This window comes from Phoca vitulina, unplaced genomic scaffold, assembly GCF_004348235.1.
Source record: "Phoca vitulina isolate PV1807 unplaced genomic scaffold, GSC_HSeal_1.0 scaffold18, whole genome shotgun sequence".
Classification (NCBI taxonomy): Eukaryota; Metazoa; Chordata; class Mammalia; order Carnivora; family Phocidae; genus Phoca; species Phoca vitulina.
Genome location: NW_022589721.1, coordinates 11,975,171 through 11,992,692, shown reverse-complemented (window position 1 = coordinate 11,992,692; position 17,522 = coordinate 11,975,171). Strand labels below are relative to the sequence as shown.

The 17,522-nt window shown below is 36.4% G+C and overlaps 1 protein-coding gene across 12 annotated transcripts in view; it reads left to right on the top strand.

Annotated features, from left to right (window-relative positions):
• The window catches only part of TRPS1 (transcriptional repressor GATA binding 1), a 251,388-nt gene that overhangs the window by 229,321 nt on the left and 4,545 nt on the right, over positions 1–17,522 (top strand). For all 12 annotated transcript variants that reach the window (XM_032415623.1, XM_032415616.1, XM_032415626.1 and 9 more), the window contains one exon: positions 16,319–16,441. In XM_032415623.1, the coding sequence (XP_032271514.1) occupies positions 16,319–16,441 (123 nt within the window). The remainder of the gene's footprint in view (positions 1–16,318; positions 16,442–17,522) is intronic.

The window sequence follows — 17,522 nt, the reverse complement described above, 5'->3', positions numbered from 1 at the left end:
GTGAATTCCTAAGGGAGAAAATCCTTCCTTTATTGATTAAATATCAGGCATTTAGGTTGTAAGTTTTTTTCTTTCCTGTCTGCTATTTCTGCAAGCCAAGAAGATTTCAACAGGTAATAAACATTCAAAGAAATAAAAGGGTGGAGAAGGCTGTGCATTGGTTGCTAAGGAAAATCTAAATCAACTTAGAAGGAAGCTAAAGGAAACCAATGTTTATGGCTTGGACGAAAATGAATTTTAATTGTAGTTCTAATGGAAAATTATACCAGTATTGCCAAGTTAAAAATTATATATTTATCTAATAATGAAAGCAAGTCCAATCATTTAAGCTATGAGCTGAAAAATATATTTTCAAAATAAGGATTTTTTGTAAATTTATGACAATTAAAGCAAAACCTCTCTGCTAATGTTCTGGGATTGCATTACAATAGCATATTGCCTAATAAAATAAAGTAAAAGAATGGACCAGCTTATAGAAGTTGCTCTGTTGTAAGTGAATCGTCTTCAGAGTTTGCTTTGAAATATGAATTTCAGAACTAGACGTAGAAGACCAAATATTTTTAAAATTTCATTGTATCTCGGACTACCAATATTACATTCCCCATCAGAGGTTTGTCTAAAACTTTTTTAAATAAAAATAAACCATTTAGAACCACCCATGTAAAAATATATGTGTGTGCATCCCAAAGGTGAGTGTGAACACGTATCTCCTGGGTTAATTACTGTGCTGTGTATGGACATTAGGATGCTCAAGTATTAATAGCAATAGAAGACTTAGTGCGATACAATAATCATTTTTAAATAATCCTAAATCTACTCAAGTTGAAAAGATTCTGACAGCAGGAACTTTAAACAGCTGCCCTGAGCAAAACAGACACTGCTTTCTTTTAAAGTTGAAAAGAAGAAAGGTAACAATTATCCCCGAGACACTGGAAACAGAGTTGTCTGATTTTTTTTTTTTTTTTTTTCCAAATGCCTTCACTTCTTGTAAAAATAACAGTGTGCTTGGGCTGTGTTAAACAATGGTCGACCTATCAGAAGCAGCGATCGGATGAACAGATCACTAATATATTAAAAGTATAATTGAAATTAAGAATAGCCTCATATGTACTTTTAGTACTGTGCTGCAAAATTTATTATTTTTCTGAAGTACTTAACGGAATTTTAAGTCAAGATGCCATTTGGAGCCAAGGTACAAAAATAACACTTAAGCCTAAGTACCTCTGCAAGATTAAACTTGATAGGGCATTGAGTAAGGGTAGATGCGGTGATTATTAAATGCCGTGTTGTTCCCCCTTCCTACTTCATCTATAAATCCAGTGTGGCTTTTTATCAAGAGGGTTCTGAGTAAGACCAGTATTCCGGTTACATCAAACTATTTAGTTGCTATATTAAATAGAATCTAGCTAGAGGTATTTTTTAGCATAGATTAAAATTCCCAATGTGCCTGCAAGTTATTTGCCCTGTAAGAAATTTAGAAAACCTTTTCCCTGAAATTGTCTAACTTAATCTCGATTTATATTTAGTTTTTATAAGTAAAATTCTGGAGAGAGCCTTACTAACCAGACTTGAAACATACTGCAATTTGCAACGAGCACATAATGGCATCCACTCAGTGGTAGGAGGTTTGAAGATCAGAACATTCAAATGAATTTCTTCTCCATTTTAATAATCATACCTCCTTATGTTAATGAACTCAATTCATAGTGATTATTTTCAAATTCTCTCTACATCATTTCTCTAACTAGTCACAAATGTTTGTAATACTTCAGTGTTCTCTGAGTTTCAAAATGACTCGCTCAGATAGGAACTCATATTATTTTTCCATTTCTGATTCCTCCCTCCCCCCACTGTTACCAAAGAATACTCATGTTTTAGCAAATCAGTCTATTTTCATGCTTAAAAAAAAAAAAAGTCAAGTTCAAGAAAGAATAGCACAGCTGTTCAAGATGTCATATCTTATAAAACAAATCTATTAGGAGGGTCAGATTCTGGAAGGGGTCAAGTTAATGGTATAAGTGGAATAATTTGGTCATTTTCTGAAATTTGTAAACCTACAAACATAAAAGCTCTGCATTAGATCGGCTAATTAGCTAAACCTCTGCTAATGGTGATTTTCTTCTTCTTTAAAAGTTAGGACTTTTATGTTTAAGGCTCTCCTTACTTTCTTTTTTTTTTTTTTTTTGTACATGTGAATTGCTTTGAATTTTAGTCTGGTACCAATCAGTCTATTCTGTTTATTTTTGAATTATTTCTCCATTTGGGATGAGTTTAAAAGAAGATGACTATTTCCATTTTTATTTTGCCAAGGAAATATACACATGGGCACACTAAGTATATACATACATATGTGCAATGAGTGAAATAAAATATTGGAAAGTAGATAGAAAAAGAGGGATGATTTAAATCAGATCTAGCTACTTAACCTGCCCTTCAGAGAGTACACAATTTTTGGAGCATGTAATATCTGCAAATGTTTTTTAATCATACATAAATTATTCCTTCTTCATGAAATGCTACCTGCTGGTTTCTTAAGTTTCATTGATTCTGTCCTTACACTTTTTATATCTACTTTTTCGTCAGAGATATTTTACTTTCTAGTTATATATAACCCTTTATTTGGGAAAGAAGTGTAACTTTTTTGTTTTGTTTTGTTTTTAAAGTAAACCCTTTAAAATACGAGATTGTCCCCTCTGAACTTTTTAAATTATTAAACTGGAGGACCTAGAAGTCACTTTTTTTAAAGGAAATATGCATGTAAATGTGCAATACACATTTTAAGTGTATGTTTGTGTGCATGTTAATGTATTATGTGTGCATATATATATATTTTTTTTTTTTTTTAAATAAAATAGGGGATGTCAAATTCCAAATAGTGCTTATGGATATAAATTTACAGCCAGCACCCAAAATTAATTTTTGTACAGAGGTTTCTAAATCTTGATCTGTATAAATTTAAGTGGATCAACTTTGTGTAGTCTATGAATTAAATATCCATTGTCATATTTTATGATAATGTATTAAGCTATGTGATCACACTATATGAAAAGAAGAAAACTAGCTAGAATGAGTAATATTCGTAAGGGAACTTGACCTACCTAGCATTCTTTTATATTCTAGAAAATTCCAAAGGATACGGATTCCTTCCCCAAATTTCCACTTGTGTTTTAGGGTGAGACATGTATCTTTGATAGATTGATGAATCTCATGAAAGTAAATAAGTCACCACCAAACTGGTTTATTTACGTAATGAAATCCTTAAAGGTCTTTTGGAACACAGTCAAAAGATGAAGAATAGAAGAGAGAAGGAGGGTGGAGAGATAGTATTTTCAAACACATAATTGATGTGATAAATTTTAAGACAGTCACCTAAATGTGAGAGAGTTTTAGGATCATTATTCATCCTCTTTTCATGTTGTAAAAATAGAATAAATAAGAGCTTCTTTGCATAACTTTTATACAAATGTGCATAAATATGTAAATCTAGATAATTGAATGATATATGTGTATATACATGCCAAAATCTTATTTAGCTATTCAGTATTTTCTAAAATCTAATATCTATTGATACTCAGTATCTTCTGAAACTAAGAGAGAAAGGAAGAATTTAACGCTCGTTGAATTCCTGATATATGTCAAGCATTGCATTCAGTATTCTCCCATATATAATTACACTTATGTTAATTGAGTGTGTAAGTGAATTGAGAGGACTCTAACACAATAATAAAAATAAATCACAAGTTCTCGATGTCTTATTTTCCACCTATTAAAATCAATAATTATTAGGCTGACATATAAGTCACTCTCCTAGGTACTCTGTTCCTTCATTTCCTTTTCGGTCTTTTGTACACATAGTTAATTACATTTCTTCTCCACTCTCCAGGAAACTCTTGGGATTTTTTTCTCTTTAATTTAACAACATCATTGGTATTTTAGCCCTTTATAAAATATGATATTGTTTTAATGAAAATAAAAGCCACTAGCAGCATCTCACTACATGTCAGTGATAAAATGTTGCCCTGGATTCGTTTGTGTATGTATGTATATTTGTGTATGTGTATGTATATGGACTGTCACTTTGATGTGTATACATACACAAATACACACATCAACATATGCCATTTCGACTAGTTTTGCAGATCGCTCAGAAGCTCAAGCAAAGTCCGTTTCTTTTCCCTCCTGTCATATAATATATAGTCTAAATATGGTGCATAACTTAATTTTATTTTGCATTTCACAAAAATGAAACTGTTTTCAGTCTAAGTCCTATTTTTGTAATGATGACTGCCATATATATTTCATGAATAAAGCTTCATTTAAAGTATAAGCTGCTGATCATAGCATGTATGTATATATATATATACATACCACACACACATATATTTTAACACAATGTCTGTTTATTAAAATCAGCAGAACCCTGTCTTCTGACAGAGGTCAGTTCAATTAAGCTGTCAGTAATTAAATGCCTACTATGTGCAGTGCACTGATAATGCAAAGATTGAAAGAAAAAAATAGGCCCTTGTTTTTAATAGCTCCAGTCCCCTGGGAGTGACTTGCATCTGTAAATAATTGGAATCCAGCACTCTATCTCCTATACCTAAATGCTGAGAAAGCAGAGCCATTTGATGATTTAAGACAATTCAGTATATGAGAAGCTAAGGCAGAATTGGCATCCTAATGTTCCAAAAAGCTAAGCTTACACACTGACAGCAAAATACCTCTTATGAAGAAAAGTAGTTTTGATATATTTGGGGTAAATTTGTAAATGTGGAATAGCACAGGAAAACATCTAAGCCATTTTTTGGATCTCTGCTTTTCTTTTGTGTGTGTTTTTAATTTCAGCTTCTCTATGAATCTTTTTTTTATATATATATTTTTAAGAACTTGGTAGTTGATGTTTTCTTTTTTTCTTTTTTTTTTTTAATTCTTTTACTCCACAGTAGGGAGAAATGTTTCTTGAAGGCAAATCACTTTAAAAAATTAATTTGAGGTCATTTCTTGCTTTAATATATTTGCATCTTCTGCAAAGATTGTGAACAGTTTAATCATGTTTGTCTAGGAGAAAAATAATGCTAACAAAAAAATAATGTAAACACGAGGCAGGCAGGGGAAAATAAAGTTTTAGAAAAGCGAGTTGCTATGTTTTATTTTCAGAGCCCCTCTCATGAAATAAAAGCTCACTCACCAGGAGTTTTGTGTCTCAGGCTATGCTGCCAGGCCTCAGTATTGGTTTCCTGATACTCTGCTCGAGGGACAGAATGTCACAGTACAGAATGATTTTAACTGTTCCGTTTGGTAGGAGTGACTGAGGGGTCGTCTCGAGAGTGCTGGATGCGATGAGGTAGTTCTTGCTTTGGTATGTGATACAGTGTGATTAACAAACTCCAGATCACACAGAGACCCGGGTCCGAGTCAGGTTATTAAGTGCAGTCCCCTACTCAGGACGATGTATTGCCTTGTGCTGATATGGTTGTACTGGAGGGGAAATATACATATATATATATATATATATATATATATAAAAGCAAAGACAATCATTGCTTTCTTCTTGAGCAGCTGTAGCCAGTCCCACTAATGGACGTGCAAAAACAGAAACTGGCAGCACAAGGTATGTGTTCGTTTTCACAGATGGTACTGCAGACAAGTTGGTAATGGAAAAGGAAGTCGTGTACGTGAGCTGTTTGAATGTGGGGGGGGCGATGGGGGGACAGCCTATTACCGTGCTTTCCTGTGTAATTGACTGTGTGAGTTACTGAAGAAGCAGTTTTCCCATGAAAGATTTCAGTTATTACAAAATTACATCCTGATTGTTAAGGAAATTCATAATTCCAACTTGTCTTTTTAAAATAATGTTATTAAAACTTTAAAAATCAGCTTTGATTTCCCTGTCTGCACCATGCTTCTATAATGAAATTATCTGCTCAAGTTTGGTTTTAAACCCTAGCAGGAACGGAATTCTCATTTAAAGATACATCTTCTATTTGAGCAATGACATAACATATTAGGTGCTTATTTTTACCATTGGAAAGGTGGATTTAAATACCTATGACTTTATGTGTCCCAAGGAAATACAAAACTGAGTACAAATGAGACATTTTAAGAGAATTATTTATAGATTCAAAAATTAAATGAAGTTCAGATTCATTTTTCTTAGTTTTTTATTTTTGTTTTTTTTAAATTTTTATTTTATTTTATTTTATTTTTGTATTTAGGTCCTAGAGGATGAAATGGTACAAGAAGTATTCCCAATCTAGTCTTATCAAGTATTTAGTCCAAATTGCATATTTGGTATCCGAGTCTCTTGTTGACACACATCTGCAGATTTTTAACATGGTTCTTAATTGTTTTGAACTTCAGTATATTTAACTGTATTTCCATAATTTGTATGCTGTTCAGTGGAAGTAAGCAGCAATTACCATCCTTCTGCTGAGCAGACTACATGCTATGTTTTAACATCTGATCTGTACTGTATCCTCTCAACTTGATAGCCTGTAAAAAGTGTTTAGAGTTAAGAATATTTTGGTCTTCACTGTTCTGTAATGAAATGGAAACTATATCACACATGAAAAGTATCAAAGTCAGCTCCATAGGTTGATGAAGAACATATAGTTTTATATATAATAATAGGGGAAATATTTAAGGGGAAATAATTATAAATATTTTCATATTATCGAAATCTGAGGAATTTATTAAAATAACCTCCTCTTTCAGAATTGGCAGTGTTTTATGTTGAATAATGATGATACCACACATTGCAAAAGGTCTCTGCCAGGGAACATACAAGTATATAAAGTAAACCTAGTAAATTGTTATCTGAACATATGTGTTTACAGAACTTGTCAAAACCCCAGCGTCGTTTTTGCTGCCCCATCTCTAGCCAAGACTAATGCAAAAACAGATTCTGGTTCACAGCTGCCCTCCCATGTGACGGGCGTTATTAGGAGCTAAGTCAATGGTGTCGACTAATTTTCTGCTTTGAAGCGGAGGCTTATTTTACATACTTTTTTTCCTCTTTTTTGAGATGGCAGGACTAAAACACGTGTACTGCACCCATCCCCCTCCCCACCCCCACCCCTCCCTCAGCCCAGTGTTGTGTCCCTCTGCCTATGACTGTATCTGTCAACCTCAAAACAGATCGTTGCCATATCTGATCGAGGATGAGTCATTTCTTTCTGGTACCTCAAAACTTGCATAATTTCAATCAGCTGTTGTAGGGTGGTTTGAAGAGATAAGAGTTCTTCAAAGCCAAGCTATGGTGAAATATTTTTGGTAAAAATTCCCCAATCGCCTCTTTAGTACCAGGGCCTGAAACATAGTTTAGCACTGTGGCTCTCAAGCGAGGCAGACCTGGGTTTGTATCTTAGCCCTGCTATTTAGCAACTGAAAAACATTGCTAGGCCTCAGTTTTTCTCATCTGTAAAGTGGAGGGAAGAAGAAGAATAACAGTAACAACAGCAACAATAATGGTGATACCTGTCTCTTAGGATCGTTTTAACGAGGTCAGATAATGAAACAAAGCCTATGCATATTATCCTACACATAGTTAAGTCTGGAGAAATATTAGATGTCTGATGGTGATTATTAAAGAAGGGACACAAAGTAGTCAAGCGAGAGAATTCTGTCAGATAATTGATTGAGAAATGGTTTCTAGAACACAGTCCTGTGTTTTTATCTAGACTTAGAGACTAGGATGTACTGTTTGATACTAGATAAGTCAAAGAACCATTCTTAGGCTTTTTACCTCATCAATGAAAGTGGGGGAATAATAATACCTAGTAATTCATTTTGATCTAAACTGGGATAATAGATGTTAGGAGTTCTTGACCTTCAGATCTGTAGGCATTCAGGTCCATACCAAATGCCTGATTACATCTTGTGAAGGACATTCTTCTCAACAGCCTGAAGTTATTTGTAAAGTATTTTACATATTTTTTTTTTTTTTCCCTGGGGAGAGTGTCATAAATTTTATCAAAGAATGTTAGGAACCAGTGAAGAACCACTGATGTATATATGAATGCCATGAGGATGGAAACACTTTGTGGGCCAGTTATAATCTGTTAGCTAATATGAAAAGAATTCGTTTTTCTTTTAGATTTTATTTTATTTTTTTTAAGTAATCTCTACACCCAACATGGGGCTCGAACTCACAACCCCAAGATCAAGAATCGCATGCTCTACCGCCTAAGCCAGCCAGGCACCACGCCATGAAAAGAATTCCTGATTATCGTTTGGTATTTTCTGTTTCTTCCAAAATAACCATCCTCCTCATCATTATCTATTATAAAGGCAACCCCTCATAGATAATACATAAAATAACTCTATTTGTGTTTGAGTGCACAGAGGCCGAACCCTTTGGATGTTAGGCTTTTTCTACAACAGGTTTCTTCTTTATCGTTATCACTTAAGATTTTTATTTTGTATAATGTGGATAATTCCCATAATAAATGTGTTTACAAAATAGACTGTTAGGTAAAATGTGCAGTCAATTTATTAAAACAATCAGCTCTGTTCTCAAGCTGAAGTTTGCTTAAGAGGTGCTAAAATTGTTTAACTGTGCCTCCAAAAAGCCTTTTTTCTTCCTTTCCAGTGTCAGGTGTTGGCACTTGCATGGAAGAAAGTCCCTGTGGAGAAAGCCTCCAGGGAGTTTTGTAGCTGAAGGTGAAAATGGATCCATGGTGGCAGAAATAGAAGCCGTGAAAGACTTGAGTAGTTCTTTTGACAATAATGACTTTCACGTGGAATGAAAAAAGACAGTGCAGACATAAATTTTCCACCGTAGTTTTAGCTGTCTGAATACATATTGCTGTAAATGCAGAACAGTAGTACAGAAACAGTGTAGGCAGAACTCCAGAGATCTGGGTTTTTCTAGTCCTGGTTCTTTATGTCATTTGGGCATGACACTGGGTATTTGGTTTGCTCATTTACCAAATACGGGGTAAGTCAAAGAATAGAGATGGAGTCCTTCAGACCTACGTAATGGGTTCTATATGTATGTGATAAATTTGTAAATTCTGCTGATTTGAAGAAACTCTATGAATGATTTGAAGTGTGGGATATATGTTGCAAAATCTTGATTTGTCTGCTATCCACTTCAATAGTCACCAGTTGCATCTCAGAAGAAATGGAGCTAATGTGTTTGGCACACTAGCATTTCCTGATATGTGGGGCAACTCCCACATGGTGATGTGTCAGTGCAGTAAGTCTCAGGTGCATTCATACCTGGGTACAGTGTATGATTACTAGAGTATGTGTTGCCTCATGTCCTGGAACAGAGGTGGTTCCATTGCTCCTAGCCAGGGATGTCAGCTTTATTTACACTGGTCTCCATTATCATTGCTGATGTGTTGAGGAAGTGAATTTAAGCAGGGTAAACAGATTTTGTTTCCAAATTCTGAGATAGGAGATCGTAAGATGGGTGTTTGGCTGAACCTTGTAGAGTCTCTTCAGTTTTCTGGCAAGAAATCTGAGGGCAAAGAGGGCTGTTCTGAATCAGGCAGAGACTTGCTGTGCAGCCCATTTAAACTGCACTGTTCTTCACAATTCTATTTGGAGCAAAAGTCAGCCAAGATATTGGTAGCTATTGCTTTGTGTTGGCAGTGTTCTTTCCCTGCTCTTCCTAAAATATCAGGTAGCCTGTGCTTTGGGTAAAATTCTGGCTATTAATTTAAAGATGTTTGTTGCAAGCCACCATCTATTTTTAAGTGGTTTTAGGCACTGCATTCTATGCATTCTGTATTATCTACTGATACGTAGTCAGTAGCTGGTTAATCCTCGCTTGGGGAGAATTTGGAGGAAGAGGTGGCCTTCTCTGTCACTCAGTGGTAAGTAACAGTGATAATGACTAAAATACTAATCATCATTTATTCATAATTATTGAATGCCAACCCGCTACATGATAGTAATAATAAATACATTATTTAATTCATATCAACTTTTTTGGTAGTCAGTAGGGCAATGTTATTGATCATTGTCCTACCATTAGGACATTATTACTTATGGGATAATGAACAAGTATCAGCTTGTTTCTGAAATGACTAGACTATTATTACCCACTTCGGTAAAGGAGCACAGAGAGTAAGCTCTCTGATCATTAGATAACTGTCAGCCTTCAAATGAGCTGTATTGGGGCACCTGGCTGGCTCATTTGGTGGAGCACATGACTCTTGATCTTGGGGTGGTGAGTTCGAGCCCCACATTGGGTGTGGAGATTACTTTAAAATCTAAAATAAATAAATAAATAAATAAATAAGATTTATTGATGTAATATACTTTGGTTTCCTCAGAAAAGTTTCCATATAATTTGCATAAATTAAACTCTCAGTGTTTATGAACATCTCAATTTGTGTCACATTAACTCCACACTTAGTGTGTTTTTAGCACATTCTACTGGAAACCTAGATCATAGACCATGTTTGTCATATACGTCACTATAACCCCCAGTTGGTAGCTCGGTGCCAGGCACATGCTGGACATTCAATAATTATTCCATTCCCAAAACCAAACGGAGTTAAATTTACCATTGAAATTTTATTACTGCAAAATTGTACCAGAAGTTTCTATCACAGCCATCTGTACACATCCCTAAAATGAAGTTTGCAAAAGATTCTTGATACAATCAAGTAAACACAGAAATTATTTAAAGTTAAAAAATATTTGAGGTATACCTGCCCTAACAGCGTGCGTATCAAATTTCAGATTGATTTGATTTAAAATGGCTAAGATATAAAAACCATAAAAAATGTGAGTAAATACTCTGCCTGTCAAAGCTCGTTATGTAATTACATGGTTTCAGTATAGTTCTTATACATAGAACACTAATATAAAGGACCATTTCTGCACAAACTCCTTTTCCAATGGAGACTTTAATCTCTTGCAGATAAATATCCATGTCTCTAAATGTTAAGCCACTTGAATGAATAATTCAGTCAAATTTATTTCTTATTAATCAAATGAAATCAGTTCTTTGTTAATGAAATTTGAAAACTGATTCAAATGTTTGTTTTGGGCTGATTTTTCAATAATAATGTAAGTAATAGAAACAGCTAAACCAATTTTAAAACTTTTTTTTCACTTTTTTTCTTAAGACACATCTGGGTTCACCAATACACGTGCCAAGGCTCAACCCGCTGATCTATAACTGACTAAAGAATTAAGCCCCCTGGGGGCGCCTGGGTGGCTCAGTCGTTAGGCGTCTGCCTTCGGCTCAGGTCATGATCCCAGGGTCCTGGGATCGAGCCCCACATTGGGCTCCCTGCTCGGCGGGAAGCCTGCTTCTCCCTCTCCCACTCCCCCTGATTGTGTTCCCTCTCTCGCTGTGTCTCTCTCTGTCGAATAAAAAAAAAAAAAAAACTTAAAAAAAAAAAAAGAATTAAGCCCCCTAAAAGCAAAATTTGAACCAGAAGCTTTCAGAAAAATTTGATGATAGTGATACTGCACAGTGGTTAGCTGTGAACCTAAATTAATTTTTTTTGTTTGATCCGTTATTTTAGTCATTATACTTCTTGCCCTTCAAAGCAGGGGAAAAAAAAATATGTTGGATTTAAAGTGTACTTATATTAAAAGATGTGTATGTCATTTTCTATTTCAAATCCTAACATGGGTGATTGTCCAAATTCATCACCTAAATTGCTGTTTTGAAAATCAGTATTGTTGTCATAATACATTTGAAACGTGGATAGGAAACAAGTGATCCCCAAGAATTCTCAGTAATTATCACTGAAAACTACTTGCTAGCCTTTGGCTGGCCTCAAAAATCCTTGCAACTAACCATTTCTATCACCACCCTTACTTTTTCACACAGCAAATTATCAGCCAACAGAAATTATGTAGAGACAACACAAATGTGACCTAAAAGTTACTAGGCAAGCTGTAAAACTTGAAGTAAAAAAAACAAAAACAAAAAAAAAAAACAGGTCCCTGAATTGTTGCTTCTGGAATTTTCTCTTTAGAAATTTTCATTTGAGGTGATTTTCTTGTAGATTTGGGTTTGGGGCCCACCTTCCCTCACTCTTTCCTTCAGTTAAGGCAACAAAGAAGTAGAAGGGGCACTTGGAGAAGTCCAAGGGCAGAGAATGCAGTGGGTCTGTGGCTTCAGAGATACAAGCCTGAGAGGAGCATAAGAATCATGCTAAATATGCCCCTCAGGTACACCAGTGGTGTCATCCCCTAGCTCGGATTCCTCTCATGAACTCTCCAGAAGGGACCTTATCTATGTGACTCGATTCTCCTCTCTCCTGCATAATGTCATGGAGATACAAGATATTATTAACTCTTAAACAGCTTGGGGGCACCTGGGGGGTTCAGTTGGTTAAGCTTTGGATCTTGGTTTTGGCTCAGGTCATGGTCTCAGAGTGGTGGGATCGAGCCCCATGTCTGGCTCCGTGCTCAGCAGGGGGTCTGCTCCAGATTCTCTCTCTCCTTCTCCCTCTTCTCCTTCTCCCGCTCTCTCTCTCTCAAAAAAATAATAAAAATTAAAAAAAAAAAACCCAGCTTGTAGAAAAGGAGAAGTAATCTTATTGTTTAAACATACATGTGCACATATAGAAACATCGACAACATATGACTATAATGATGTATATAAAGGAGAATTGGAGTCTTGTTCTACCTGATTTTGTATCGTCAGGATCTAGCAAGTACCTGCCTTCAACTGTTCCTCCAAAATAAGTGTGAATTGTAGGATTGGAACAGTCTTGATTTTCTTTTCTCTTGTTTCTTTTCTACAACATCATTAGTCATCTTTGCCCAACTGGAAATAAATTTGTCAATCCAAATGGATGACATTTAGAAGGAATATTTTTTAAAAACTTTTTTCAAAAATGGGAGTGACTATTAATGATAAAAAAAATGATAGCAGGTGAGATTCCTTCTTTTCTTTTAATTCCAGTAGATTATTTTCAACTTTATTAACGCTTAGTCTTTCAAGACAGAGCACTGTCCTAGGTGCTTGTTACTTAGAATATTTGATGACCATTAGGAGTCATGATTTCCGTCCTTAACACACACAGTGTAAAGGAGAATGACAAAATATTTTAAAACTCTGTCATGCATGATAAACTATGAATGAAATAAAGTCTTCGGTGCCTTTCTTTCTCTTTAACAAGGCCAAGCGTGTTTTTTAAAAAGTGGGGCAAGAGAGACTTCTATTCCGCCTTCCTTTGGCGACAGACCTGCTTCTCTACACGTGATTGGGCTAAGGATGTTGATAACTTCAAAAAGATGCTTTACTGTGTCCAGCCAGGTTACATTACACACAGAGTGACCAGGTCAGGGCTCTCATCCGTGTTGTAGTTGAGAGAGATGTGGCATAGTTACGATTCTGTGGTCACACAGCTAAGCATACTATCCACATAGGCCACCTTCTCTGCTGCTTCCAGAAATTCCAAATGCACCAAAACTAAAGTGGTACAGTGCTTACCAAAGCGATAAATGTGTTTAGATGGGAGTTAACTTAATATGTGAAATATTTCTCACCTCCCTCCTACTTTCCACCCCCACACAAGTACGCTCTATTGAATTCTAGGTGTGAACACCTAGATATTTCACTCTGACTCAACTTTCCATTCTCATATTTGATAAGATTGACACAAATGAAATACATTTGATAATATCCAACTGTATGTCTTAAGCATCTCTATAATGCTCAAAAAGTAGATTAAGGAGATGAAAACAAAGCTAGCCAAGTATTTTTCTCTTACCAAAAAAAAATTGTATCCCTTTTACAAATAGCTAACTTACTGAGTATTTACTACATCCCTGGAACTGTTTTAATTGCATCCATTTGCCCACATACTACAGCGGCTCACACTTTAAAGATGGAGAAATTGAAGCTTTGAGAGGTTAAGTAACTTGCCTAAAGTTGCACCTGGCAAAAGGCAGAGACATGTTTTGAATACAAGTAGTCTGACTCCTAAATCTGATTATTAACCTCCATGCTGTACTGACTCTGGGTAAATGAATCCAGAGTACCCCTGATGTCTTTAAAATAAGATGTAGTTTTCCCAAAATATGCCTCTTTAGTGGAGCTTAAGTGCTGCTTAAAGCAGGATATGCCTGTGGAAACCAGTGCTATAATTTTAGGACTTTCCCTCTAACTAATGAAGGGCACTTTCTTTGCAAGAGAATTAAGCACAAAATTGTGCAAGGATTGAAATGCTCTCAGAAACCAGGATTACACCCACTTTGGCATGCTGTGTCAAGCACCCAGGGCATAAGGAAAGAAAAGCAGGCTGGAGTGAATGGTTACACATTCAGATTTGAGCCTCAGCCATATATGTGGGTTAGTTTCCAAATGGACATTTACATTGCCTTTATGTGGATCAAGTTGGTGTTTATTTGCCAAACGTGTTATTTAGATCTAGGAAAAAGATGGCGTGGCCCCAGGGAAGTTTCACAATTATAACCTAACTAGGTTCCCCAGCTTACTTCAGATAAAGGGGACCCCAGAATGTTTGATAAACATAGCATCTAATAGTTCATTGATTTTTAGAAGGGAGCAGTCTCTGCTTTTGCAGGAGGTCCCAACTGGGACTTATGGACTGACACCCAGCATTTGCCATTGCTCTAACCATGATGCATTCATTCCTGGTCCTGACTTGGGCGGAGAGGGACTAAAAGGGGAGCCAGAGATTATCTTTGTGAAAAATCTAGCTTTTATTACATCACCTAAAGTAGCACGACCTGCTACACTAATGAAATCGTGTTCTTGGTTGAAAAGGGCAATTGTTAGCCTGACTTTGTGCGCACTAAAAACATTCCCCCGATCTTGTTAAATTATTGCTCTCATTTCAGATTTTTATGGCTGTGCAGCTTACCAGCCCTCATTTCTTTACGTTTCATTCATTTTCCTTGTATTGATGATTAATGGAGGATGTCGAATGTTAGAGTGAGCAGGCATCAGCAATTGCAAGATCATAATTAGTTTAGCTGACGAGGGCCTCTGATAGCACTTGCATCTGGATGGAAAAATTACCCTATAGGGAACTGGCTGCTCACCAGGTCTTTTTAGTGATACATTGTGAAACACCCGATGAATCAAATGCCCTTTCAATGCCAAGAAAGTGTTCCAGTCTTGAAGCCAAAATTATGTCTGCAGAAAGCTTTCCATTTGAAATGTATCAGAGTACAATTATAACCATTGTATTTTCTTGGCAGGGATACCACTGGTCTACAGTATGGACTCAAGTTAAATAAATTGCCTAAATTTTATGAATCCCTGAAATTTTGACTTACGGTATTTGTAATTTTAAATTTATAATAAAATTGGGTTCCAGCAACATTTTTTCCACTCCTTATCTAACGTGCATATTTTATCATTAAAGGTTTCGCTTCGTAGTGAAAGGAGAGGGAAGTTGCAATTCAGGCTGTCTTTTTTTTTTTTTTTTCCTTGCAGCAGGAGCATTTCATTTCCTGCCTGTTAGTATTTGCGCCTACAAACACAGCCTGACTTTTGTTTCAATGGGTTTAATGGAATCATTACTTGATAGCAAGAATGGAACAAGCAATACTAATTATCTACTTTTAAATATTCTTAGATTATTTTTGAATCTGGTGATTACAGAATTCAGCCCACTAAAATCAATTTGTATTCGGAAACGCTTGTGATTTCCAAGTCTGAGGCAAATAAAATAAATAGCCATTGATGGGACTAGCTTGTCTGGCTTCAGCGGGCACCTCTTAAGCGCTCTCAGTAATACTGTACTTCAAGTTGACAGCAAGTTTCGACTGGTCCCCTCAGCTTTGGGAAATAGACGGTGTTCTCTTTCAAAGTTTACCATTGCAACCCCCCAAACTAGAATTGAGTGTGTGATATTCTCTTAATACTTGTGTTACATGAATGCCCCCCAAAAAGACACAAATTGGGCTTAATTTTAAATGGTTTCCATGCCGCCTTTATTCCACGCTTGACTATATTTTTAAAGCTCAGGTAGCCTGTGGCCCCCCCTTTGCTGAAGTATATTAAACATATTGCCACATTCTGTCTTGCGACTTCTGTCGTGACACTTTTAAAAGGTATATTTTAGGGTTCAGCATTTAGGAGCCATCATTAAAGGCACAGAACCGAAAGTTCAAGAAGTTAAAGCTGTTTCTGGGAAAAGCCTTTGGTGTCGCACACACCTCATCCATCACTGTAGGGTTAATTATAATGAAAATCAGTGGTGCCTATTAAACACAATTGAACCTGACCTCATTATGGGCAGTGTGGTTTTATACTGTCATTGTTGCCAGTCTGAAGACAAAACTCCTGGGTTGATTTGGTCTAACTCCACTGATCATGTGACTCACCCCTGACCTTGTGTTTTTCTCCCCCCCGTTTCAGAGGCGTAGAGGCTCGGGTGTTTTTTGTGCCAATTGCTTGACCACAAAGACCTCTCTCTGGCGAAAGAATGCAAATGGCGGATATGTATGCAACGCGTGTGGCCTCTACCAGAAGCTTCACTCGGTAAGAGCTTGTTAGACTGTTTGAGGAAAAGCTTTATAAAGCAGCCTGGTCTGTGGTAGGATGTGTGCCGTTCCCTGGCTTGCAAGGCCTGCTCCCCCAGAGTTTAACACAGTCACTTTGAGAGCACCTGTGATTGATGGTGAAATGGCCTTCGATGTTATGGGGAGATATATTTGAGATCATTAGTAATGCATTATGCTTCTTTTGATATAAACGAGGAAAATGATTGATTTCTGGGAACTTCCCATAACAGATAGTCGAACTAATGGTTATCAGAATTTGGTGAAATTAATTTAGGCAGAAAGGAGAAACGTTAAAAGTTTGAAAATACATAAAAAGTGTTTCTAAAAGAGGACTCTCCTGTTTCACGTAAACACAGGGCAGGGAAAGAATGCTTATGTTCACTTTAACTTCAGAATTTGCAAGTGTCCTCTTGGCTGCTTTGGGGGCTAGAAGTTAGGCACGTTCAGAAGAGTGGTTCTGAACTAGGACCTGAGAATGCCAGGCCAATCTCTTCGCTTCTTCTGAGGGATATATTCAAGTGAGGTATCTCAGGGCCCCAACGGCACACATCCCAGTAGAGTAAGGTGCGAAGGTGCTTTGTGTTTTAAACTCTCTGGCTGGCTTCTTTCTGTGGCTCACCAAAATACTTCCAGAACTTTCTTCTCAGATTTTAGTGAGAATCCTCTGATAAAGTTTAAGCTCACAAATTCCCCCCATCTCCATATGCATTTGACGTCCTGAAGGATATTTTATTTTAGTTTTAGGAAGTTTATCTGCTGACAAGAGCTGCCTTTAAAAATAGGAATACCCCACTTAGTAAACAGAAATCCATTTCCCTCTGCCTTTTTCATTTTGTTTGGCATTTTACCATAGCTCTTAGCACAGCCAATGAATAAATTACAGCTACAGGGAATACAGTTTTAGACAAAACGTCCTCATAAATGGACCACTGGAAGCACTCTTTAAAAAATGCATGCTGCCAACGATACTAATTGGTGGTAAACTGTAAAACCTTAGTTATTACGTGTAGCTAACAGATTCTCCCCCCCACCACCACCACATCACCTTCCTTTTGCTT